The sequence below is a fragment of the Durio zibethinus genome, chromosome 14 (genome assembly GCF_047325235.1).
Source record: "Durio zibethinus cultivar Kanyao isolate XHJ-2024 chromosome 14, ASM4732523v1, whole genome shotgun sequence".
In the NCBI taxonomy this organism is placed as follows: Eukaryota; Viridiplantae; Streptophyta; class Magnoliopsida; order Malvales; family Malvaceae; genus Durio; species Durio zibethinus.
The window spans coordinates 6455446-6482783 of record NC_143175.1 but is presented as its reverse complement, the minus strand read 5'-3'; the positions used below and the strand labels follow the sequence as shown (position 1 = coordinate 6482783).

The 27338-nt window shown below is 28.5% G+C and overlaps 2 protein-coding genes and 1 pseudogene across 3 annotated transcripts; 1 reads left to right on the top strand and 2 right to left on the bottom strand.

Annotated features, from left to right (window-relative positions):
• Positions 1 to 3550, bottom strand: LOC111295211 (receptor-like protein 6; annotated as a pseudogene). The gene is made up of 3 exons (XR_016327464.1): positions 2564 to 3550; positions 2369 to 2440; positions 1 to 2063 (listed from the first exon to the last, which is right to left on the bottom strand). The product of XR_016327464.1 is annotated as a receptor-like protein 6 (transcript).
• Positions 3551 to 19123: 15573 nt separating this feature from the next.
• Positions 19124 to 21998, bottom strand: LOC111295215 (ycf20-like protein). Its single transcript, XM_022888616.2, has 3 exons — positions 21791 to 21998; positions 19957 to 20141; positions 19124 to 19726 (listed from the first exon to the last, which is right to left on the bottom strand). Exons 2-3 carry the CDS (start codon positions 20136 to 20138, stop codon positions 19282 to 19284), a joined length of 627 nt encoding a protein of 208 aa, XP_022744351.1. The 5' UTR covers positions 20139 to 20141; positions 21791 to 21998; the 3' UTR covers positions 19124 to 19281.
• A 510-nt stretch (positions 21999 to 22508) lies between these two features.
• On the top strand, positions 22509 to 27338 carry LOC111295212 (Calcineurin-like metallo-phosphoesterase superfamily protein). Its single transcript, XM_022888611.2, has 4 exons — positions 22509 to 22928; positions 24038 to 24279; positions 24782 to 26356; positions 26813 to 27338. Exons 1-4 carry the CDS (start codon positions 22640 to 22642, stop codon positions 26927 to 26929), a joined length of 2223 nt encoding a protein of 740 aa, XP_022744346.2. The 5' UTR covers positions 22509 to 22639; the 3' UTR covers positions 26930 to 27338.

The window sequence follows — 27338 nt, the reverse complement described above, 5'->3', positions numbered from 1 at the left end:
ACACAAATATAAAATGGCTTAAAGCCCACAATAGCTTCGAGTATGGTGTTCCTTAGTCTTACATCTACAGGTAGAATATGGAAACTGATCTCTGTTTCTCTGTCTCTCCATCTCCCTCGGGTTAATGATTTCCTTCCATCTCTACTTCTTTCATTACAACAAGACTAGTGATGATTTGCAAAGGAAAAAGTAAATTGGGCGTACTGTTCTATCATCACTATATGTAGCTTAACAATACATATAGCTTAATAATATATGACACAGCAAAGTCCACTTATTTGCATTTGTTCACCTCCTTTGCCTTCTTCCATGACTTTTGGCGAAAGTCTTGGCAAGCCAATCACTTTTCCTAGTAGTCACAAAATGCCCAATAGTCACTCCAATTAGGAATCCACTTCCATAACCCAGCAAGACTACTTTCCAATGCAATCCAACCAAGAATCCAGAGTCCTCAGAAATTGAAGATGGAGGTGGTGCCAAGGCTCCAGAACCACTGTCACATTCTTTTAGCAACGGTTTTCCACACAACCCAAGATTTCCTTCAAAGGAACTACTTTGGAAAGTATCGAATTGCTGGCCTTGCGGTATAGGTCCTGAGAGATGATTATGAGAGACGTTGAGAACCGCAAGGAAAGTGAGTTGTGTACTCAACTCCCAAGGAATTCTTCCAGCTAGCTTGTTCTGAGAAAGGTCCAATGCTTCAAGATTCGTTAGCTTCGCTATAGCTGATGGGATTCGGCCAACAAGAATATTATTCGAAAAATTAAGCAAGTGAAGCTCTTTGAGACTCCAAATGGATTCTGGAATTTCTCCATCAAATCTGTTGCTCGAGAGATCAATGGCTACAAGAGTTCGAATGATCTTTGGGTACAGCATTTCTATGCCTTTGTTTGTAATTGTCATGGAGTAAATATAATACCTGGGAACATGCATTACATTGATCGTCATATCCAAATATTCAAGCATGTAACTAGCTGATGAGTTCCTGACATCAAGACTTCTCATGGCATTCCATCTTTCAAAGTAGCCTGAAGGCAGCGTCCCATTAAATCTGTTGTGAGAGAGATCGATGACTCGCAATTTGGGAAAGACAAAATGGGACTCAGGATCCCCTATCATACCATAAAGTGCATTAGAGCTTAAAATAAGAATATTCAACTCTGGAAGGGTCCCCAGCCATGAAGGGAATGAATCGCTAATCTGATTGTTCCCGAGATCAAGATATTCTAACATTCTACACTCCATCAGCGATCTTGGTATCTTTCCTTGAAATTTGTTTTTGCCTAAATCTATCATCTTTAATCTGTTTCCACTTGCCCAACTACGTGGAATGGGACCATGAAAGTTGTTGGAGCGCACCCTCAATACCAATAAGTACTCGCTAAAGTTGCTCAAACACAAAGGGATCTCACCACTCAAGTTATTAAGGGAAACATCAAGAATAGAAAGAGAGCTGAGGTTGCACAAGAGTGGTGGGATTTCTCCGGTGATGGAATTGTTTGAGATGGAATAGAAACTAGTAGACAAGGGTGGAACTGGGAGTGAACCTTGGAGAATGTTGGAATCAAGTTTTAGATAGTATAATTTGGACCACGGAAGAACAACCGGGAATTCATCAAAACCGGTTAGAGAGTTGTTTGAAAGGTCTAAAAATAACAGAGTTTCAATGCTCACTTTCGACAGCCATTTCGGTATCTGGCCCTGAATGTTGTTGGAAGAAAGATCAAGAAGTTGCAATTGATGTTGGTTACGCAAGAAATCTGGGAACCCTCTTAGATGGCAGTAACGCAATCCTATATCAACAAGCTGAGGACTGGTGGCATTGGTATTATTTCTTGAAATTAAATAGAAATTATTTAAGGATAGAAACAGATACTTCAACTGTTTTAGCTCAAGAAATGTATCAAGCTCCACCATGCCACCCAATCTATTTTTGTCACAGTCAAAAAATTCTAGTTTCTTGAGTCTCGAGATTGAGCTTGGAACTGACCCTTCTAACATATTTTCCATTAGGTTCAAATAAGTTAATTGGGTCAGGTTCGTTAGCTCTGGTGGAATAGAACCTGTAAAATGATTACAATAAATTCAGTCAGATTTGCAAGAAATGATCGATGGAAGAGAATATATCTCAGGGCCAAAAAGAATGGTTTTTTTTGGATCAAATGTAAAACATTTAGGGAGGAGTTCAACTCCATTCTTCCAGTTGGACTATGTATGCATGCATGCACATATGATAAATTTGTTCCAAAAGGAATTATTTTGAAGACCCAAATATTTAAGCTTGATGGCACTAACCTTTTGAAATGCAATGCCTAACTTCAATAATTTGAAAGAAATAATGATTTTCCAATTAAGACAAGTAACTCACCTCTAAAAAGATTACTTCCAAGATCCAAAACCATGAGCTTGGTGAGATTACCCAGCATAGCTGGAACTAATCCTGTGAATTTGCAACGAGGAATGTACAAATATTCCAAAGAAATAAGGTTTCCAATTGAGTCAGGTAGCTCACCTGTAAAAGAATTATTTTGAAGATCCATATAATAGAGATTGGTGAGATTACCCAGAGTTGATGGCACTAACCCTGTGAAGTTGCAATGATCAATTTCCAAGATTTCCAATGAATCAAGGCCTCCAATTGAAGCAGGTAATTCACCAGAAAAACTTGTGTTCCCGAGTGCCAAGACTTTAAGTTGGCTGGTGAAATTGAATTCTGGAAAGTAACCCGTGAGACCCACGTTGTGCATCAGCCAAACAATTTGAAGGTTTGGTAGCTGGAAAATGGGTAATGGAAATTTGCCTAACAGTCCACAATAATCGAGACGAAGGGACGTCAAAGAGGAAAAGTTGGCTAAGACACTAGGAATCGGAGAAGCCACATCTACGTACGAGAGATGAAGGTGTTTTAAGTCTGTAAAATTCTGTATTAAGCTCTTCAGATCAGGCATTTTGAGTTCCAACAACCGTTGAAACTTAGGATCCCAATTATATGACAGATCTAGGGAAGATAATCGAAAGAGCTTTGAAATTTCTGACGGTATTTGACCAGAAAATACAGAATTAGAGAGATTGAGATATGTCAGCAACGAAAGATTGCCCAACGCAGATGGAATCACAGAGTAATTGAAGTCATTGTGTGCGAGGTTAAGCTTTTGAAGGTGAACAAGGTGGAAGAGAGTACTGGAGGAATTGATAGAGCCATAAAGGAAGCTACTGCTGAGGTCCAGGCCTATCACCTGACCGGTGATTTGATCACACTCGACGCCATCCCATGAACAGCAATCAACTCCTTGAAACGTCCAGCCATCAACCTGAGGATAAGCATACGAGGAAGCAGGAGATGCGCGCTCGTCGATGATGAAGCTTTCCTTGAATTGCTTCAAAGCGAGGCGTTCATCGTCATGACAAAGCACTGGGTGTACAGACGAGAAAGAAAAAGCGGTGAATTGGAAAAGAGCAAGGATAAAGAGAAAGCATGCAAATGCAAATGAAGGCCTCATAACTTCTGGTTATCTTGATGTTTAGTTTGCAGTATTTGGAGAGCAAGTAAAGTAGAGAATGGCGAGCTTTATTTTATAGACGCATAGACGGGTACATCAGAATCGTACGTGATGCTTGAATACTAATGGTGGGTAATGTGGGGTTGAGAATAGCGATACAGACGTCTTAGTCAATGATGGTTTGCCGTCGTTGCACGTTTCATCATTTTTGGCTTATTGTGCGAGGTTAAACAAAAATATCCTTACCATTTACCACCCTTGATTTACTTTATTTTTTGTAATTTTATCTTTCTTTTCTTTTAAAGTTTTCAAACCACTTTGTTATAATAAATAATAATCATTTATGCATTAATATAATTAATTAATTAATTTAATTATAAAATAAATCGCAATTAAATGAATAAAAATAAACATTTTTATAACTAAGTAATTAACTAATAGATTTAAACTTATCATTAATGTGAATCAAGTTAGAAAATTAAAAATGAAGAAAAATATTTTACATTTTCATTATCTTCTTAAGCTATTTAAAGACAAATACTTTATGATTAATAAGGTAGACTTAGTAATAAAGAGAGTTCATAAAATTTTAAGATTTTAAATTCAAATACTTTTAATTTTGTGTGTGGGTTTAATTTTTTAATTAAATTATAATTTATTAGTTGATTATAATATAATAATTGATTATCAAATTGATTATATGGATGTAATAATGAGTATAATTTATTTTAAAAAATACCTTATGTTGGATTAATTAGTTTTAATAAAATTTAATATTAAAAGATAAAAATAAAATTTTACCAGATTTAAATTTGATCACAACTGAATCATTTATATATAAATTAAGTAAAAATATTTTTGTTTTGATGCATTCTATATTATCTTCATGCTTAAAATTTTTATCTGTTCACTTAAATGATGATTAAAAGCTTCATTTGCATCTTGTAGAATGGAATGCAAAGGAACAATTTATATTACAGCTGTCAAAGATGTAAGTGGACTCGTTATCCAAAAGAGGAGGTCAGGGATTGTTTGTTTGGGTCCAAAAGGCTCAAACGTGATTTGACTTGGTTTTAAAATTCTTCCAATTACAAGAAAATTTCAGAAGTGTCGCATAATTAGATGCGTTGAATGTTAAGTTTGTCCATAATAAATGGAATTTGACCCAACCAGAAAATTGCATGATCATTTTTTTTATTTCAAATTATTAGAAACTGCTTAAGACAATTATGATTTAAATTTAAATAACAAAAACAGTTGATCCTTTTTATTTTTTATAAATACAACAAATGTTTCGTATAAAAAATAAGAGAATGATCAATCATTTAAAAGAGTAAAAGAGAAAGGAGAGATAATAATAAAAAAAAAAAAGAAATTAATAAAAATTTTTAATAAACTTTTTTTTTTATTTTGCAATGAAATTATAAAATCGCCAGCTTTATAAACGGATACTTCAGAATCGTACATAACGCATGAATCATCGAATATTGAGGGGTTGAGAATAGCTCCTGTTATTATTAGCGAGCCACAATGATTATGATTATAACTTACTACTTATTAAGTAAACCATAACTCAAAAAACTAAAACTAGTTTTTAATCAAAACGAGGATATTGAAATAAATGAAAATTATATGAAAGTTAGATATGCTAAAATAAAGTCAAATTCAATTTTATCATTTTACTTAGAAGGAAGGATCAAATTTACCATCTATCTTTGATTCTCTGAACAAGTGTAATTTTATCCTTATATTTTTTTATTTAGTTAAAAAATATCAAAATTTGAATTTAATTGCAATAGCAACAAATTATTTTTTACAAGTTTAAAAAGTTTGAAAATTAAAGAAAAAACATTTTACATTTTTATTATCTTTTCAATTACACAAAGACAATTATTTTATGTTATATTTATTAATTTTAGAAAAAAAATTAAAAGATAAAAAAAATTTTAATTAAATTTAAATTTGATCTAGTCTTTGAAATTATTCTAGTGTTTATTCGTCTGACTCTATTTACTTATCCTTTGAACCTAAAAATTTTATAACCAATCAATCATTTATACATAAATTAATAAAAAAATATTTTTGTTTTGATGCATTCTAAATTTTGTCTTCATGCTAAAATTTTCATATTGGACTTAAACTATTATTAAAGGACTTTGAGATGCAAGTTGCTATCTTCCAACGAACCAGAATAAGGAAAAAAAAATTTAATAATAAATATTTAAATTATTAATTTATTAAACATTATTTTTTAAAAATAATAAATTTCATATTTTAAACGTAATTTATTTTTCAGGACACGTGTACAACTGTCAAATATTTAAGCCGAATTGTTACTCAAAAGATGAGGTAAAGGCTTGTTTGTTTGGGTCCAAATGGTTCAGACGCATCCCAGGATTTTCCCTTGACTAATTAGCCTGCTATCGTGATTTGACTTGTATTTTTTAAATTGCACCGATTCCTACGTAATCATCGGCATGAATTTTCAGTTTCACACAAAAACATATCAAAAGTGTCTCATAATTTTCATTTGATTGTTCCTTTAATTTCAGAAAACAATTTTTTATAACATTGTTATTTATTTATTACTCTCTCTTTTTGTTTAATTTTTTTATTTCATTTTTAACAACTATTACTCTTATTTTTCTATATTTTAAATTATTTATTTTTATAATAAAATTTTATTATACTTCAATATCATAAAATTACAATTTAAAATTAAACACATAAAATAATTTTTTTTAATAACTATGAAATAAAAAGACAAAAAAAAGGAATGGAGATAGTGTATTTTTTATTTTAATATTCATATTCAAATAATGAAAAATTAAATATAACAATCAGTAGTTATAACTAAAGATAACCCAATTTTTTTTTTTTAACAAAAGAAATCGTTTTTTAATTTTTGAAATAAAAAAATTGTAAATGTTAAAAATTAAAATATTCTACATTTATTGAATATTATTTTTTAAAGATAACTTTATAAAATAACTGAACTAAATTTTATATTTATTTAGATGTCAAGTTGCTTAGATGTCAAGTTGCTTATACATGTTGGATGTCACATATGCCCATAGTGGATGGAATTCAACCAACAAATAAATTACATGGTAGTTTCTGGATTTCAAATTATTAGAAACTACCTAAGACAATTATGATTTAAATTTAAATAACAAAAACTACCGCTCCTTTTTGTTTCTTACAAGTATGGCAAACGGATCATATAAAAAAAAGGGGGGGAGATTTCACTTAAAACTATTTATATTATAATTTTAAAATTAATTAATAACAATAAATAATTATTTTAAGATCGAACACTTTAAAGTATAGATTTTATAAAAATTTTGATAGATTTCACATAATATTAAATTTTCATTAATTACTTGCACTAAAATAATTATAAATGATATACTTTCTTAAAAAAAAAAGTGAGAGAATGATCAAATATTTAAGAAAATAAAGAAAAAGGAGAGATTGATAAAAATAAAATAATAAAAACTTTAAATTCCCTTTTTTGTATTTCCCCTTGGATAACACATTAGTTATCCAAAAGATAATTTACATTATATCAATCAAATAAAAATTTTATAATTTAAAATATAATATGATGATATTATATAAATAATATATTAAAAAATATAAAAATTATATAATTTAAAATTTTAACAAAATTATATAAATATTTTTTAAAATAAAAAACATAAGTTATTTTTTTTATATAACATAAATTATAATACATAATTTTTATATAAAATATAATATAAATATAAGAATTAGTACCCGAACATTCTAATTATCATTATCGATATTTAAGTGGAATTGTTACCCCAAAAGAGGAGGTAAATGATTGTTTATTTGTTTGTATGGGTCCAATAGGTTCACACCGTGTCCTAGGAGTTTGTATTGACTAGCCTACTACTGTCATAATTATAATCAAATACCTTTCAATATGTATATTAAAAAAAAAAAGAGTAATTTAAAATTGGACTAAATTCAAATATATTGAAATTTGAACTTAGAGAATTGGAAGATTTCAAAGTCTCCTTACAATCAACACAATCTCTCATTGTCACGGTTCTTGCTTTTTAGTTCGCTTTAATACAATTAAGTATAACGGGTGGACTGGGTCATTCGTCAGGGACAAATAAGGTGTTAGGGAGGTGGATTGGATTTTGGATGAGTGTAGGCTATTGGTTTTTTTTTTTTTTTTTCTACCAAAATGTGTTATTGGGTTTAAATATTGAGAAAATTAATTTATCGTTTTTAAAATTTTTACACTTTATGAAATGGAGTTAAAAATTTTTCACATAATATAGTAAATAAATCAAATTAATATTATGAATGATTTTTAAATTATAATAAAATATTTAGTGTAATATTTAAAATTTAAAATTTTTTAATATAATATTTGAATTATAAATTTATTAAATAATATTACATTAAAAAATTATTTATCTATTATGTATTATTATTTAAAATTAATTACATCATAAGATTAAAACAATGAAATTGATAAAAGTTTATTTTTAATAGTTAAATTTGAAGGATTAATTGCTTGACATTGTTGTTTGATATTTAATAATTTTGAAAGTTGAATTGGTTAAGATTTGACACTTTGGAGTGGTTTTAATTTGACATTTCTAAAGTTGGTCATTTGATAGCGAATGATTTTATGTGGTTTTTTTTTTTTATTATTTTTCAGTTGTTGGCTTGTGGATAAGTTAATGAAATAAAAACAAAAAAATCCGCAAAAAACCACACAAGTGAGAAAGAAGAAGTTTGCTTAACATATAAAATTATTATAATAAGATAAGATAAAATAATATTATAAATAAAATTATATTGAATAATGATATCTCATCTTATATTTAATGTATATAAAAATTAAAATAAAATAATTTTATTTATTAATTAAAATTATTCTTTCTTAAAATTTATATAATTTAAATTATTTATATATTTTTAAAAAATATAATAGAATATATAAATTCAATCTCATAAATAAAAAATAATACTTTTAATTTTGAGAGAATTAAATAATTTTATAATGATAATTATTTATTTTTTATAAATAAATCAAATAAATATAAAATTATTATTATCTTATCATATTTATCATCAAATATAGTCTTTTTATCTTTATATTATCGATTTTCCACGATCTAACACACGTGCAAAGAAGGCAGCTGAAAAGTCTTGGATCCAATTCTTCAATATTTTAATTCAAAATGTTTATAGGAGCTTTAAACGGGGGGGGGCGGGGGGAGGTGAATTACACTTTAAATCTTTTAATTTTGAAATGAATATTGTTTTGATTTTTATAATTTTAAAATTAATTTACTAATTTTTTTATTTTTAATGTTATAATAAAATGATCCTTTTGTTAATTTTTTGTATTAAAAACCTATTAACACATTTGTCAATTGATGAATACTATGAATAAAAAGTCAACTTAAATTTTTTTTTAGAGAGTATTTGATTCACAGGATTTAAAATTTTTAGAAATTTTAGTTTTTGTAAAGTGATTCTCTTGTTTGTAAAGTATCATCAAATATAATATAGTAAAAAAAATTAATCAAATAATTTTAGATTTCCTAAATCAAATATAAAAATTTTATGTTATTTTATTTTAAATCTAATGTCGAAATCTTTTATTATATGGAATCTATCAAAAAAAGTATGAGGGAATCATTTTCTTTATCTTTTTATTATGTTTGACATATGAAATTTATTTTTAAAATAATTTTTGATAATTTTAAATTTAAAACTTCATTTTAAAGTTATTTTTAATATATTATTTGAATTAAGAGATTTTCTTACAATTATATTTAACAAAAATTAGGGAGAGAAAAATAAAGAAAACTTTTAAAAAGAAAAGAAAATGAGGAGAGAAACAGAGACGAATTGTGGGGAGCAATAAAATTGACTTCTTATCGCTGATCTAATTAAAAAAGTGTTGGATTGCCTCTCATGGTGTCAAATAGCATTATAGGGGCCAAATATAGCACTTTCAACTAAATTTGTGAGGGAGCTCAATCTTGCCTCTTGTACTAAATTCGACCAAGTCATAAGGTAACTGGCTCTAGTTGTCGACACCGGTGTAGAAGAGCCTGAGAGTAGATCCTTCCCCTGGCCAGTAGACCTTAAGGAGAGAGAATCGAAAAGAAAGGTAAAAAATTATAAACATTTTATGTATAAATTTTATTGGGGACCCACATAAATTGGTTAAAATATCTATGAACAATCATAGATGAATTTTCTCACCAGCAATTAAAACCATTAAAAATCCTTATCCTCTAGAAAGTTGACAAACCAATTGTCAAATCTTTTTAAATGTGGCATGTAACTACCTGAAAAAAAAAAAAAAAGCTTTTTTTTTTTTTGTTTTCTTTCGATTTTGTTGTTAGCTAAACAAAAATTTCTCTTTCTAAGCTTGTTCGTGGAGCCCAATGTATGATATTTTGATCTTCAACAATAAAACCCATAACAATTCAATGGATTTTTTCCTATATTATTAAAACAAATATTCATTATGTAGTGAAAATTTTGGAGAAAAATTACTAATCTAAACAATAAACTTTATTAATATATGATTAAAAAAGTGCTTTTCATTGAGTTTGCCACGTGGCATCTCTTCTAGCTCTCTATTTACTTTTCTTTGCTTTTTTTATTTTTTTAGATTATTTTAATTTTTTCTTCTTTTTAAAATATTTATAAATATTTTTATTTTAATTTTTTAAAGATGGGATCTATTTTATTAAGGTTTTTTCCTTTTTTTCTTTTTACCAATTTTTTCCTTTTTTATTCCTTTTTAACTTTTATTTTATTTTTTTAACTTTTTTTCTTGTTAAATTTTTTTTATTTTTTTATATATTTTATATGTAATAAATATTTTTTGTTAAAATTTTTTAAAGGTGTAACCCATCCCAATATTTTTTTTCTTTTTTGTTCTTTTTTAAAATTTTTTATAAATATTTTTTAATGATATAAATATTTTTTTATATGAGACCCATTTGATACTAAAAGTATGAGATGTGTTTGCCTTTTTTTTTACACTATTTTTTTATATATTTATTAAATATTTTAATAATTTTAAATTATTTTATGTGTGATCTACTTGATATCAAAAGTATATCACATGTCAAGTTATTTGCTTTCTTTTTTATATATATATTTACTTTTTTTATTTTTTTAAATATTTAGTAAATTTAAAAAATTTTTAAATGAGGCCCATTTTATGTTATTTATTAAAAATATTTTTTTAATTTTTTCTTTTTTATTTGATAACTTTTTTAAAAAGATATTACACAAGTGTTGTCATCACATTGGGATTTTATTTTTGTTTTTGTTTTTTTTTAGTTTTTATTATTTTTTTAAAAATCCATGATATAAAATATATTCTTTTATTCATTTAATTTTATATTATATAAATAAAATTATTATTTAATATCTTAATTTAATAAGTGCATGTATCATTCTCATTTGACTTTTTTTTTCTTATTTTATCATTTATTTGTCTATACTTTATATTTTGCATATGTACAGAGATATTATTAGGTGTTGCTTAGCAATTCAATGCATTTTCTTTTTTTAATTTATTTTTATTTTTCTATTTTAATATTTATCAATATTTTTTATATTTTTCAGTGTTTTATGAATAGGACTTATTTGATATTATTGATTAAAAAGAATAATTTTCTTTTCTTTCTTTTTTATGTTTAAAAAAATAAGTAATTTAAAATTGGACAAAATTCAAATACATTGAAATTTAAACTTGGAGAGTTGGAAAATTTCAAAGTCTCCTTACAATCAACACAATCTCTCATTGTCATGGTTCTTGCTTTTTTGGTTCGCTTTAATACAATTAAATACAACGGGTAGACTTGATCATTCGACAAATGAGGTATTAGTTGGGTGGATTGGATCATTCATAGCTATTGAAATTCTTATACAAAATAAAGTTAAAAAATTATTTCATAATATAATAAAAAAATCAAATTAATATAATAAAACATTAATATTATGAATATTTTTAAATTATAATATAATATTTAAAATTAAAAAATTTTTAATATAATATTTGAATTATAAATTTATTAAATAATATTATATTTAAAAAATTATTTATTTATTATTTATTATTATTTAAAATTAATTATATAAGGTTAACGCAATGAAATTGACAAATATTTATTTTTTATAGTGAAATTTGAACGATTAATTGCTCGACATTATTAATTGGTATTTGATAATTTTGAAAGTTGAATTGATTAAGATTTGACAATTTGGAGTGGTTTTAATTTGACATTTCAAAAGTTAGTTGTTTGATAGGGAATGATTTTATGGGTATTTTATTTTATTTTCCAGTCATAGGGTTTGTTGGTTTGTGGATAAGTTAATTAAATAAAACAAGAGACCGCAAGTGAGTAAGAAAGAAGAAAATAATTTTTTTATTAATTTTTTAAATATATTTGATATATAAAATTTTTATAATATGATATGATAAAATAATATAATAAATTAAATTAAATATTTTTATTTTATTTTATATTTAATGTATATAAAGATCAGGATTAAATAATTTTATTTATTGACTAAAATTATTTATTTTAATTTATATAATTTTTAAATATATAATAAAAAATATAAATTTAATCTTATAATAAAAAATAATTCTTTCCTTTAAAAAAATTTAATTATTTTATATTTAAAATAATTATTTTTTATTTATAAATCAAATATAATATAAAATAATTATTATTTTATAATATTTATTATTTTATATACCAAACATAACTTTATATCTTAATATTGCCGATTTTCGATCTTCCAACACACGTGCAAAGGAGGCGGCTGAAAAGTCCAGGATCCAATATTCCAATCCAAGTTGCGTCATTTCATTGTAGGACCACACGATCGATATGATATTCAATCTTCAATATTTTAATTCACAAAGTTCACAGGAGCTTTAAAAAAGTAAAAATAAAAAAAGTAAATTACATTTGTAATCTTTTAATTTTGGGATTAATATTGTTTTAAAATTTTCGATTTTAAAAATAATACTCTAATTTTTTATATTTTTAATGTTATAATAAATGATCCTTTTTTTAAGTATTTCTCTTAATTTTTTCATTAAATACCTATTGACACATGTCTATTGATGAATAATGCATATAAAAGGTTAACTTAAAAAAAAATTTTAAAGAGTACTTAAATTCGGAAATATAAAATTTTTGGAAATTTGTAGTTTTTGTAAAATGATTCTTTTGTTTGTAAAGTGCCATCAAGTATAATATAATCAAGAATTAATAAGATAATTTTAGATTTCTTGAACCAAATATAAAAATTTTATATTTTTTTATTTTAAATCAAATATTAAAATTTTTATTACATGAAATCTGTCATGAAAAGTACGATCGAATCGCTTTCCCAATCGAATTTTAAATTCTATAAACAAAATACCTCCTTATTATGTTTGATATATGAAATTTATTTTCAAAATTATTTTGGATTATTTTAAATTAAAAACTTAATTTTAAAATTATTTTTAATATATTATTTGATTTAGGAGATTTTTTTACAATTATATTAAAAAAATTAGGAAGAGAGAAAAAAAAGAAAAAAAATGAGGAAAGAAAGAGAGATAAATTGTGGGAAGCAACAAAGTTGACTTGTTATCATTGTTCTAGTTAAAAAAAGGTTGGATTATCTTTGTAACGCTTTTAATTTCATAGTGAAAGAATATATAAATAAAAAAATAATATATATAAAAATTAAAATTTATAAAAATATTTTTGATGTGATAAAATTATAAAATTTTTTGAATTAAAATAAATAATATCTTTTAAATTAAATACATATCTTTATAATTTTTCATTTTGTTAAATAACTATGTAGGGGCCAAATATCGCCCTTTCAACTAAATTTGGGAGGAAGCTTGATATTGCTTCTTGTACTAAATTTGACCAAATCAGAAGGTTATTGGCTTTAGCTGTCGACATCGACGTAGAAAAGCCTTAGAGTAGATCCTTTCCATGGCCGGTACACCTCACGGTAAGAGAATCGAAAAGAGAAGAAAAAAATTATAAACTTCTCATGCATAAATTTTTTACTGGGGACCCACATGAATCGGTTAAAGTATATATGAATAATCACAGACGAATTTTTTCACCCACAATTAAAACCATCCAAAATCTCAATCCCCTAAAAAGTTAACAAATCAATGGTCAAATCTGTTTAAACGTGGCATGCAACTACCTGGAAAGAAGGTTGCTCTTTTTTTTTTAAGGAGAGAGAATCGAAAAGAAAAGTAAAAATTTATAAACATTTTATGTATAAATTTTATTGGGGACCCACATAAATTGGTTAAAATATCTATGAACAATCATAGATGAATTTTCTCACCGGCAATTAAAACCATTAAAAATCCTTATCCTCTAGAAAGTTGACAAACCAATTGTCAAATATTTTTAAATGTGGCATGTAACTACCTGAAAAAAAAAAGGCTTTTTTTTTTTGTTTTCTTTCAATTTTGTTATTAGCTAAACAAAAAATTCTCTTTCTAAGCTTGTTCGTGGAGCCCAATGTATGATATTTTGATCTTCAACAATAAAACCCATAACAATTCAATGGATTTTTTCCTATATTATTAAAACAAATATTCATTATGTAGTGAAAATTTTGGAGAAAAATTACTAATCTAAACAATAAACTTTATTAATATATGATTAAAAAGTGCTTTTCATTGAGTTTGCCACGTGGCATCTCTTCTAGCTCTCTATTTACTTTTCTTTGCTTTTTTTATTTTTTTATTTTTTTAAAATATTTATAAATATTTTTATTTTAATTTTTTAAAGATGGGATCTATTTTATTAAGCTTTTTTCCTTTTTTTCTTTTTACCAATTTTTTCCTTTTTTATTCCTTTTTAACTTTTATTTTATTTTTTTAACTTTTTTTGCTTGTTAAATTTTTTTTATTTTTTATATATTTTATATGTAATAAATATTTTTTGTTAAAAATTTTTAAAGGTGTGACCCACTTTATACCAATCTTTTTTTCTTTTTTAAAATTTTTTAAAAATATTTTTTAATGATATAAACTTTTTTTATATAACACACATTTGATACTAAAAGTATGAGATGTGTTTGTCTTTTTTTTTTACACTATTATTTTTTATATATTTATTAAATATTTTAATGATTTTAAATTATTTTATGTGTGATCTATTTGATATCAAAGGTATATCACATGTCAAGTTATTTGCTTTCTTTTTTTATATATATTTACTTTTTCTTTATTTTTTTAAATATTTAATAAATTTAAATTTTTTTAAATGAGGCCCATTTGATATTATTTATTAAAAATATTTTTTTAATTTTTTCTTTTTTATTTGATAACTTTTTAAAAAGATATTACACAAGTGTTGTCGGGATTTTATTTTTGTTTTTTTTTTTGAGTTTTTATTATTTTTTTTAAATCCATGATATAAAATATATTCTTTTATTCATTTAATTTTATATTATATAAATAAAATTATTATTTAATGCCTTCATTTAATAAGTGCATGTTTCATTCTCATTTGACTTTTTTTTCTTATTTTATCATTTATTTGTCTATACTTTATATTTTGCATATGTACGGAGATATTATTAGGTGTTGCTTAACGTTTCAATGCATTTTCTTTTTTTATTTTAATATTTATCAATATTTTTTATATTTTTCAGTGTTTTATGAATGTGACTTATTTGATATTATTGATTAAAAAGAATAATTTTTTCAGGTCAAGATTTTTTTTCAAATATCAAGCTTGATTCAAATGCAAGTTTAGCGTGTTTCTCTCCATTCAAGCATATATAAATATATATTTTGTTGTTTATTTTAATTTTATTTATATATATTATATTAATAAAATTATTATTTAATACTTTAATAGATGTGGGGATGATAAAACAACAAATATTTTATATATTTTGATTTGCCCCAAATCCAATATGTGCAAGTTTTTAAAAAATGTGAGATAAAATCAAGTTTTTTCTTTTTTTTTTCAAATTGAGATCAAGTTGCAGGCAGATTTATGGTATTTCATATTGCCTCAAGTGTATATAAAATCATATTTTTAAATATTTATTTAATTTTATATTTCTATATGTATAACATTAATAAAATTATTATTTATTATTTAAATTTATATATAATTAAATCAATACATCCATCTATTATATAAATTTTATTAATTTTGACTTTTGTTTGATCCCCATTCATAATGTTGATGTGGCATAAATTTTGTGAAATAATAACAAAGTTATCGACGTAACACTCTAATTTGATTTTTATTGTTTTTTTTAATTTTTTAATTAAATAAATTTTATAACAAAATGAGCCAATAAATAGAGATGGGAAACAATTCACATTCAATGGATTTCAATCATACTCGATCCAATAGTATAGTGTTTTTTTTATTTTTAATTTTTTGTTCTTATAGAAAATTTTTATAAAAAATAATGTTAATAGAGGTGTTCATGTAGTAATCTCATTTGTTTATTCCTTTTTGTTTGTTTTTTTTTGTGTTTTTGAATTGACAAAATTTACAATAAAATAAATCGGTTGATAGGGATAACAAAATAATTAGGGTTTGATAAATTTCGATCTATCTCATTTTTATATGGCATTAATGTAAAAAATTGGTATCAAGTTAAGTTGGATTGGTTTTTTATTTAAGAAAGCGAAGAGAATCATAAATAAATTTAAAATACTCTGTCCCAAATAATCCCATGATATATACAAAAGTATATATTTTATTATTTATTTAATTTTAAATTTATATATATGTATTATATTAATAAAAATATTATTTTATACTTTAATTTAAAATATTAACATTTTACACTCAATCTTTTTCCTTCTTTTTCTTTTTTCTCTATGTATTTTTTATTTTTCCTCTTTATTGTTTTTTCTTTTTTCTATTTTTTATTAATAAAGTTATTATTTTATAACTTAATTTAATAGATTAACGTTTTAAACTCAATTGGGATGTTATGTTGTACACGTATTTTCTTTTTTATTTTAAAATTTCTAAATTATAATAATTTTGTGAAAAAATAAAGCCAACAAAAGTGTTAACATAAATCTCCATTTGACTTTTTCTTTTTACTTTTTTTATTTTTTAATTAAATAAATTATACAACAAAAAGTATCAATTCAACAAGTTTCAATACATTCCGATCTCATAGGAGATTTTTTTTTTTAAATCAAGATGTCATTGGGATGGGTCGAATTTTTTTAAAGAAATTAGATAAGAGCAGGAGCATATTTAGAATGCATTAACCTGATTTATTTTGATATATATACATATATATATATGTTTTATTTTCAATTTTATTATATATTACATTAATAAAATTAGTATATGATATATAAATTTAAAAATTAATATTTTATGCTCATTGAGGTGTTCATGTGGTACTTTTATTTTTGATTTATTATTTTTCTTTTTTTTATCAATTTTATTCTTTTCACTTTTTTTATTTTATTCTTTTTATTTTTTAATTAAATAAAATTTGTAAGAAAAAGAACACTAATCAAAATATTCATATATTAATTTCATTTAATTTTTTTAACCTTTCACTTTTTTGTTTAATTAAGTAAAATTTACAATAAAAAATCAAATAAATAAAAATAACAAAAAAATTTTTGACCTGCCGCAGCAGGCGAGTATCATGCTAGTAAATATTGAATTTTGTAAGTGGGTGTAAGTTCTCTAGAATAAAATTTAAAACCCAAAGCTGAATATTGATATTGAATTTGTGTTTAGAATCATGAAATGGGTTTGTCTTACTAAAGATCAACATTGTGGGCTTTTAATGTTAAAAGTTCCTTCTTTTACAGTTTTCACTTTGGTGACCCGATATATATGTGATTATGGAAAAGATTATGAGAAAAAAAAGCTCGAGTTTCTGCCTATTTTTTTTTTTTTTTTTTGTATATATGATCTGACAGATGGATGTTTGTCACTATATAACCAACTTCACTGCACGGTATCAGAAAGAAGGGGAAAAATTCACTGTTGAGTGATTGAACCTACCTTACTTTGACATTGTAGTTTCCTAGTGAATTGAATTTAAAAGTTCTGAATTTCAAGTAGAAAATCTTTGTCTCAGGTTAATTTTAGAGGGTGGGGATGGACTTGCATTACTTTGCTTCAGTTTGTGTGATGTTATGTACTTCTAAGAATTGAAAGTAATGAGCTTCGTGGTTTTATTTTTTTTGTTACATATTGCAGTGGAAACTGAACTTGATATTGATGTTCAACTTGAACAAACTGATAATGGTACTCATGATAAGGTGTTAGATGATTCAACTGATAAGGAGCATCAGCTTGGTAATGATGTTCAACTCGAACAAACTGATAACAATATTCGTGGTGACGTGTTAGATAATGCAACTAATAGTTGAGCATCAGCCTGGTAATGCTGGAACAATTGCTGGAAGTTCAGCGCTAGCTGCGTCCCAGGTTGAAGAAAATGGCTACATGATTTAATTTTCTACGCTCACAAAGTCTGCTTCCCTTGGTTGTCAAGTATAGCATCTCAGTGCATTGTGTGCAAATCTAAAAATATGAAATAACAAGCAAGATAGAAGTTAATATTGGTGATTTCTGTCCAAAAATTGGCAGGATTTCCTTTGTAGGAAAGGCACTATGACGTTGAACCACAAACATCAGGAAAACGGATGTAAATGTTAGTAATTGAATTTTCGACAAGACATTCCGATTTCTCTCCTTCATGGGGCAAAGTTGAAAAAAGGGAGAGCTTTCTTGGGTGTATAAATGACTTGATCTGTGTATGTGGTTAAACTACTTATCAACAGGTTTAGCAGAAATTTTGCGGCTGGCTGGTGAAAATGCTAAGTGATTGCCTAATTTTTAGCTGCAATGCCTTAGAAGTTGCCTGTTATCATCGACGCGTGTACTTGTGTGGACAATGCATTCTCACCTGTTGATACAAGTGCAGAGCACAACATCATATCAAGGAAATTTGAGCCAAAAACAAAAAGAAAATGTTAAGAAAAAGGATAGTGCCAATACAGTTTTCTTTCCATTATCTGCCTCTTCAATTCACCCTGCGAAAACACACAGATATCCGGTGTTAAGCAAGACTAAAATCATGCTATCAAATTGCAGAAAGACTGTAAGATTGAACCCAATGCCAAACCTCTCTTCAGCTCACAGTAACATCCCCTTAAAGCAGACCTCCAAAGATTGCTATGACATTACTTTAACGTTTTCATTGGGAAAGTTTCTCGAGTCCAAATGTCCATTCATCAATTTTTTTGGCAACATTTAAATACGTCATTGATGGAAACTACATTTTCTACGTCTTCAATGTCTATGACAAGTCAATGGGCAATAGAACATCCATACAAAAATATGATAACAATATAACCTCTCTATAAAAAACAAAGTAACAACAGAAACTTGATTTATTGAATCTATCTGCTGCAATTCAACCACAATCACCAAAATTTCCTTTCAAGGGATAAAAAAAGAAATGGAGAAACGGCAAAAGAGGGATGATGAGGCTGGGAAGAACGGCACAGGTTCTTGGCCCAGCAGGGAAAAAGAAGATAATAAAAAATTTTCTTTGTAAATTTCATTGACAACGGTTATGATACATTTCTCACCTAGTTGAACATCAATCGATGGAACCAGGGCTATTATAAGAGATTCAGAATACATTGAAAAACAAGCCCCAACCCTATAAGAGGAACATATGGAAGTTCATGTTAACTACCTAATTTAAAAGCATCCACAAAAAGACCTAAGCACACACCAGCTTTCCAATAGTTAATCATTGCCACAAACGACTGCAATCTTCCAATTCTTAAAGAAGGGGGCTTTCTGTACATAAGCATTCCAATCCCCTCAATGGCAGCAACAACAACCCCTGCAACTAATACATCCCAATCACCTGTTTGGCCCAGAATAGTTGCCAATGCATTTGCGGTGTAGAAGCCCAACAGAACAAGAAATATCTTCATGGGGAAGTTCTTTCTTGCTGAGTTCAGCTTCTCTAATAACTGTCTGCCACCTGCACTCACTATCCTGCCCAGTCGAGTACCACCAAGATTAGGGCCGTCACTGTTGAGACTATCTTCTCCACCATTTCCAGAAACTCCACCAGTGTCCAAGGCAAAGGCTATTTTCCAACCACGTCTTCTTGTTGAAAAACTGTTTCAAGATGAGAAAAACAAATGACTTGTTCAAAAGGGCATCTAACAATTATTCAAATAACCAAGGAAAAATCAGCACATCAGCTAACAGTTAACAACAATGTAATGTCACACGGAGAAATCTTGCTCTAAGTAGTCTTATTAACAGAATCCTTCATGATCATGGCCTTTCTGACAATATAACAACATCAGCAGCTAAAAATTTAAAAAAAAAAATTCAAAGTATACCTCTTTCTGGGAAAAGATAATGACTTAAAGCTAATCTTTGAAGATTGTCTACTTAAACTAGGCTCACTGCTCCACCTCTGGATTGCACAAGTTCCAAGGGTCAGACATGAACTTTCAAGGACTTCATTCTCCGATATTGACAAACCAGCCTGCAGATACATTCTTCCCACTTGACAGGCCATAAACTGCAAATAGAAACCATAAAGTCAGTGTGTCAAAGCATTAAACATCAAATATTTTTCTGCAGTTAAGTGCAAATGTCCAATTTTGACAAATGCGAAAAATTTAGTGCTTGTTCAAAATTAACAATGCTGCAGAGAGATCACAATGTCTGACCAAATGTTTAATGTTATGCATCATTGGACCAACTAAATCCTACTTATGAAAAACTTGTCTCTACAGGTGGCAAGTTTGAATTATTAGGAATTAATGGGCAGTCAAAATAAAGACAGAAATACTGAGTTATTCAAACTGACAGGATAAAAAGTGATGCATAATAAAATCAAAAGCAAGCCAAGATAAAAGAAAAGCAATTACATAATTACAGGGGAGCATTCTAACACAAGTCAGATAAAAGGAGCAAAATCAGGAAACAAAATATAGTCATTCTGGAAATTCAAAGTTGTCACCATAATCATACAATAAAGAAACAAAAATGCAATGTATTGCTTTAGGAATGTGAATAGGTCGCCATTCACTAATACCAAAATTTGTTTTAATCTAGGAAAGAAAAAGCTAACACATGAGATTTTACATTCAAAGGTGATCACTAATCACTCAAATTCATAGAATTCTGTCACTAACAACACGTTATCTATCACTACTACATTTTTGTCGGCACAAAACAGAGTTCAGATAACCTTGGCTGGTCTTAAAAAAAGGCATGACCAAGTGCTCAAGACGCATAGCAAAAGAATCCTAAAATCAAGACCATATCAACTTATTACAGTGAACCCAAAATACAAACTACTTCCATCGGTAGAATGATGGGCATCCATGACTAAGATTTATTGTAAAACGAATTCAAAGACAAACAATCACCAATTAAGAACACACTCTCAGAAGAGATAGAAAATGAAGACCTTCTTCCAACAGTTATCAAACACTACCAAGTGCAATGTATTGCTTTAGGAATGTGAGTAGGTCACCATTCGCTAATACCAAAATGTGTTTTAATCTAGGAAAGAAAAAGATAACACATAAGAGTTTACATTCAAAGGTGATCGCTAATCACTCAAATTCATAGAATTCTGTCACTAACAACACGTTATCTATCACTACTACATTTTCGTCGGCACAAAACATAGTTCAGATATCCTTGGCCGGTCTGAATAAAAGGCATGACCAAGTGCTCAAGACGCATAGCAAAAGAATCCTAAAATCAATACCATATCAACTTATTACAGTGAACCCAAAATACAAACTACTTCCATCGGTAGAATGATGGGCATCCATGACTAAGATTTATTGTAAAACGAATTCAAAGACAAACAATCACCAATTAAGAACACACTCTCAGAAGAGATAGAAAATGAAGACCTTCTTCTAACAGTTATCAAACACTTATCATTAATTCCCCTCATCTCTTGCATGTAATAGGAAAAAAACAATAAAATGCCAAAAATCTGTGTTCCTCCTTTATCTTCAGATGAAACACTGTTCTCAAAAATACTTGGGAGATTATGGGCGTTATTAAGATTCCCTATAAGTTGAAATTGCATGAGAAGGAGAAAGAAAAATACTGAATTTGTAATATTAGAAATGACTGCATAATTAATAATAGAAATTCAACTGAGTAAAGGAAACCAAAACGAAATTAATTTGAAACCCAAACCTTCAATCTCTATAAACATTCAGACTTTGCAGTTTGTTAGCAGAGAGAAGGGAGAGACCAGTCAGCCTTTCGGCAGAAAAACTAGAAACCATAGCCATTTTGATCGATCCAAATGGACAACATATTTTCTTTGGGGCTAGCATGGATTCGGGTCCCGGGTCGACTATCAAACCCAGGAATAAGCGATGGGTTACCGGTTTTTGTTTTGATATTGCCGTCAGTTCGTGAGATATTAAAAAATTTGGGTTAATTTTAAGTTTATTTCTTATTTATAATAAAATGTTTAGAGAAATATTTGGATTTAAAATTTTTTTAATATAATATTTAAAAAATTATTTATTTGTTTAAAGTATTATATTAAAATTTTTTAAATTTAAATATCATATTAATATTTTATTATAATTTATATATCATTCCAAATAATTAATCAAATAAAAAAAAATTAAGTTAAAGTTAAAATTTTATTTTATTAATAAAAGTTAATTTTTTATTAATTTTAATTTTAAAATATATTTAAAATTTTACAAATTTTAAAAAATTTATACAAAATTAAATGGGTTGACCGAACCCAGTTAAACCTTATCTAAAATTTTTAAAATATCATTCGCAGACCGACCCGACTTAGCCCGGAGCACCTTTACCTAAATTCCAACCATACCAATTTTATTTCATTAAAAAGTTTTATTTTATTTATTTATTTATAATTTTAATGTACCTTAGTTAGTCATCTGTTTTGACAAACGATGTTGCCAGCGGACAGCCATATAAAACTAGTTCATTGAAGAGAGAACCAAACGGTCCTAAGGTCCAATCGAAACCAAAGCCACCTTTTAGAGACGGAAGAAAGTGATGGTTGGGAACATGGGCATCCTTGTTTTGATTCTCCTACCGTTTTTGTTATGCCTGAAAGTACCCATATATTGTGCTCAAGAAGAAGATCGCACACCCTCATTTTCTTCACATAGAACAGTCATAGACTTAAAAGATGGCCCAGAATCAGTGGTATGGGTGGTTCAGCTCTCTGATCTCCATTTCAGTGTTCACCATCCTGACAGAGCCATTGACTTTAAGAACCTTGTGCCTCCTGCTCTTTCCATGATCAACCCTTCTCTTGTCCTCATCACTGGTGATCTCACAGGTCTAAATTTATGTTCTTTCAACTTTGATCATTTTAGCTTGATGGGTATTTGGAGATTTTCATGTTTCATCATTTCTTTTATGAGAAATCATGATCCTGCATCCTGGGTTTGTGTTGAATTTGTCGTTTGTGTGGAAAGTTTTCGTTTTTTTAGTTGAGTTTTAGCGTGAAATGGAAGGAAATGATATACACGTTATTCTTAAGAAATTTGGTTTACAATTGAATTTTTATGGATTTTCACGTTAAAAATATTAATCTGTAAATTTGATGGCCTTTGTACCATGGTAAAGAGCCTGTTAATGTATTTTGTGCTTGGAAATTTAGGTGGTAGCTTGATTGAACTGGAAACTGTTCTGAATTTTCCAGCTACTTAAAAAGTTTCAGTTTAGAAATTTATGTGCTTCTATGGGCTTCCGACCTGTTTATAATATTCCTCCTGATAAATGCTGATGCTATTAAGGCAATAGTTTAGGCATAACAATGTGCCACAATTAATGGTCTGCGCTCTAGTGTGCTTCTTATATATATCTGCTTGCATTTTATTGTCATCTTCTCATCTTGAGTGAAAACATGAGGGCAGAAGAAGATCCTCAGGCTATCAGTGGTAAATAATTCTATTTTTACCCATTTAAAGAAACTATGTGATACTTCCAAAAACAAAAAAAACAAAAAAAAAGGGCATCTGTATTTACTTCATTTTGAAAGTACTAGTTTGGTTTCTATTGTTTTTTACCACGGGAATTGGGTAACAAAAGGACACAGAGCCTTGAATTTGGATAGTGTAGGCATTTCTTGACCCTTTAAGCTCAAACCTGTTCCAGCTTTTTGAAGTCCCTTTTGTCTATTCTCATAATATCTTGCTAATGTAACAACTTTAGGTCACAAATGCATCCCAGGTGTTTAGAATGGTAAATTTATGAACCTCTGCCTTGACTGGCAGTAGCTCTTGTTCCTGCATTCATCAAGATTATGACTTGTGGCATCATTAACTTGGTACATAAGACTAGATTCCATTGTATGTGTTGTTTGGTGTGTAACATTATTGTGTTCTGCACCACCTTTATTATCATAGTGGGTGATTCATCTTAAATAATGTCCTCTATCACCAGATGGGAAAAGCAAGGATTTGTTAGTAATGAAGCAGAATGAAGAGGAATGGATGGAATACAAGAATGTAATGGATGATGTTGTCCAAAGGACTGGACTTGATAAGAACATCTTCTATGATCTTAGAGGTAATCATGATAATTTTGGTGTACCTGTGGTTGGTGGTTCGTTTGATTTCTACTCAAAGTATAGTATCAATGGGCAATTTGGAAGGAGTGGACATGTAAATAGTGTCACTCTTCAGGTCACATGCTCTCTCCCTCTCTCTCATTTATCTATGGTTTATGGTTTTAGCTGGAAACAGAATGGCAGATTTTAACCGGAAACATAGAAGGCCCCATTGTTTCCATTAACTCCTGTTTCTGAAAATTTATTCAGATGTGTGTGCAGCCTGTAGTTATCTTTCGATATTAGTGGTTAAATTTCAAATTCATGCAAATATTACTATTGCTGGCTTTCACATTATGCAAATATTTGCTGTGGTCCAGTGCTTGCTGTGTTTTGCTCCACTTATCTGCAGATAAGTAAATACATGCATGAGGAAAGTGCAAGGAACTCTAATTTTGCACTTTATATTTCTCATGATGCAAAATGATGAATGATCATGGGTTCAAAATCTCTTACCAGATTGGAAACTTCAATTATAAATTCTTAGCCATAGGCACAATGCTTGTTTGTCCATTCTTTATATTTTAATCATAGGAAATTTTTTAGTTATTTATCTTATTGGTTTGTATGATCAACAGGCTGGTGAGCAGAAATATCTGTTTGTGGGGTTGGACAGCACAATGTCTGTTGGTTTACGAGGCCCAACTAATCTTTTTGGGCATCCAACTGACCAACTGTTGACTGAAATAGACTTGGAGCTATCACAATGGGATTCTCATTCACCTAAACCAGTGAGCAAGATATCTTTTGGGCATTTCCCTCTTTCATTTTCAGCATCCTCTCAATCTGGGAAGACCCTGAAAGATATTTTCCTCAAGCATTCCCTTTCAGCTTATGTATGTGGGCATCTTCATACAAGTTTTGGAAAAAACTTAAAGAGGCACCACTTGTCAAGTCATCTTTTTTTATCTTCACAGAAGTTTTTCCAGTTTAATGTACATCAAATACCTTCTGAAGGCACTAAGAATTGTTCATTTGGAGCCCCACCAGTTGAAGAATTTTGGGAATGGGAGATGGGTGACTGGAGGAAGAGTAGAGCCATGCGAATCTTGGCCATTGATAGAGGTCATGTTTCATTTGCTGATATTGATTTTATGTCTGGGTCCAAAAAGACTATTATATTACCCACATTTCCACTTGACTCACGTTTCATGTCAAAATCTTCTTCACACCATGAATATGAATGTGAGCATATGCTCCCTTCCTCTTATGAGACAGTGAGAGCTCTTGTGTTTTCTGTTTCTCCAATCGTATCAGTTGTGGCTAAAATCTATGATTCGAGATATGGAAACCTTGATACTGTTATGGAGGTGCCAATGACCAAGCATGTAGATACATCCTCCAGGGGAGATCTTTATACTGTTCCTTGGAATTATAAAGCATTTGAAGATTCTTCTGCAGATAGATTCTGGCTGCAAATAGAAGCAACTGATGTCATGGGCCGAACAACTATGACTGAACTTAGACCATTTTCTATAAATGGACTTCATGCTAAGGTACTGTGGACTTGGAAGGAGTTTTTTGTTATGGGTTGTCAATGGGCAGCCTTGTATTACCCAATTCTTTGGTTGGCTATGTACTTTCTACTCTTGCTTCTTCTTATCCCAAGAGCTTTTCTCTTTTTCTCAAGGAAACGATACACTCACAAGAATTCTCTCAATGGAAAAAGCCTCATAAATGGTATAGGATGGGTTTTGCAAGAGCTCTGCAGGGTTCCCTTCGCATGGTTTGGTTTTCTGGGATACTTATTCTACCTGATTTTATTTCCCTGGTTCGCTGCACAAGTTTTTACTGATGGTGGAGATAGGGGATACATGACATACATGGGCTGGGTAGTGAAATCCTCCAATAATAAGAAAAATCTTGATTATATTGGATCTCCTGATATCATGGTAGTTGTTCTTCCTCATCTCATCTTAGTGGTTTTACCAGCTATTTTCTTCACAGGAGCTCTAGCAGCTGAGAGAGCTGTCTATAGAGATAAGTTTCTATCAATTTCAGGAAAGAAAGAAGATGACTACAGTAGACTGAATAAAAGATCTCTTAGGTATGATTCCCGAGGCAGTAGAAGATCAAAGTTTCATTTTGGTGGGAATTGGATACGGTCAATCCTTTTGATTCTTTGCCTGGCAATCTTTTGGAAGCATTTTAAGGTAAATCTAGCTCCTATCAGTCTATTTGGAACAAAGCGGATGTTGAGTTACCCGTCTTATAAAAATTTGTGGGAATGAATCACATAAACATGGATGCCTTTTCTACAAATATAGTGGCAATTCTCGGTATTAGTTGTTTCATTCTATAATTTGAAACATTGCAGTCAATGATTTAGTTGGCTAAGCATTTAAATATTCTAGTCCACTAGATACATTATGTTCAAATTAATCCGGGAAATAAGATGAAATGATTTTTGGATGGCCTTAAGTGAATCTTTTAAATCTGGCAACTACAATTGTCTAATTGTCTAAAGTTCTAAGGCTCTAAATATCTTTTGCCTTTTTTCCTGTCCCCCTTTCTGTTAATGCAATAGTTTTAAAACAAGATATCATTCTTGCATCCTTTATTTTCTCTTATACCTATTTCTTACTTCAATCTGTCCCTTTTTATTACAGAATTGCAGAGCCCTCATGAAAGCATATGAGATGAATCCATTGCTTCATTTTCCGGCATATACTCTTGGAATTCCACTATTGTTGGTTTATGTTATCCACCAAACTAGGAGGGATTAACAAGTGAAGTTGGATTTCTCTTCTCCATTTTTTCTTTTTTGTGCTATGCCATAGGAAACTTTTTGTACTATGGCATGGAAGCACAAAGCATCTCTGGTCCGGTTGGCTTAATATTTGGCCTAAACACACTGCACCTGCTGTCTACAGGGTTTGATGCTTGATGCTCCGTCATCATAGATGGAGCTCAAAGTACACGAAAAGATCACCAAGATGATTACAGCCTTAGCTGAACACCTGGATTAGTTGAAAATGTAGTGATAGCCTTTGAGGTGATGTAATACTACCTGACAACTAACAAGGGAACTTCGGATATGGAACCTTTGTCTTCTGATTACAATTTTGCCATTTACCACTGTTAAAGACAAGCAACTGTTTTGCATTATATTGAACCCTCTTTCTGGTTTTTACT

Coding starts and splice junctions, on each gene's coding strand:
- LOC111295215 (XM_022888616.2), bottom strand. CDS start 20,138: ATGGCCTGTCAAGTGGGAAGAATGTATCTGCAGGCTGGTTTGTCAATA. Junction 19,727..19,956: donor TTATCTTTTCCCAGAAAGAG/GTATACTTTGAA, acceptor ATCTTGAAACAG/TTTTTCAACAAGAAGACGTG.
- LOC111295212 (XM_022888611.2), top strand. CDS start 22,640: ATGGTTGGGAACATGGGCATCCTTGTTTTGATTCTCCTACCGTTTTTG. Junction 22,929..24,037: donor CATCACTGGTGATCTCACAG/GTCTAAATTTAT, acceptor CTCTATCACCAG/ATGGGAAAAGCAAGGATTTG. Junction 26,357..26,812: donor TCTTTTGGAAGCATTTTAAG/GTAAATCTAGCT, acceptor TTTTTATTACAG/AATTGCAGAGCCCTCATGAA.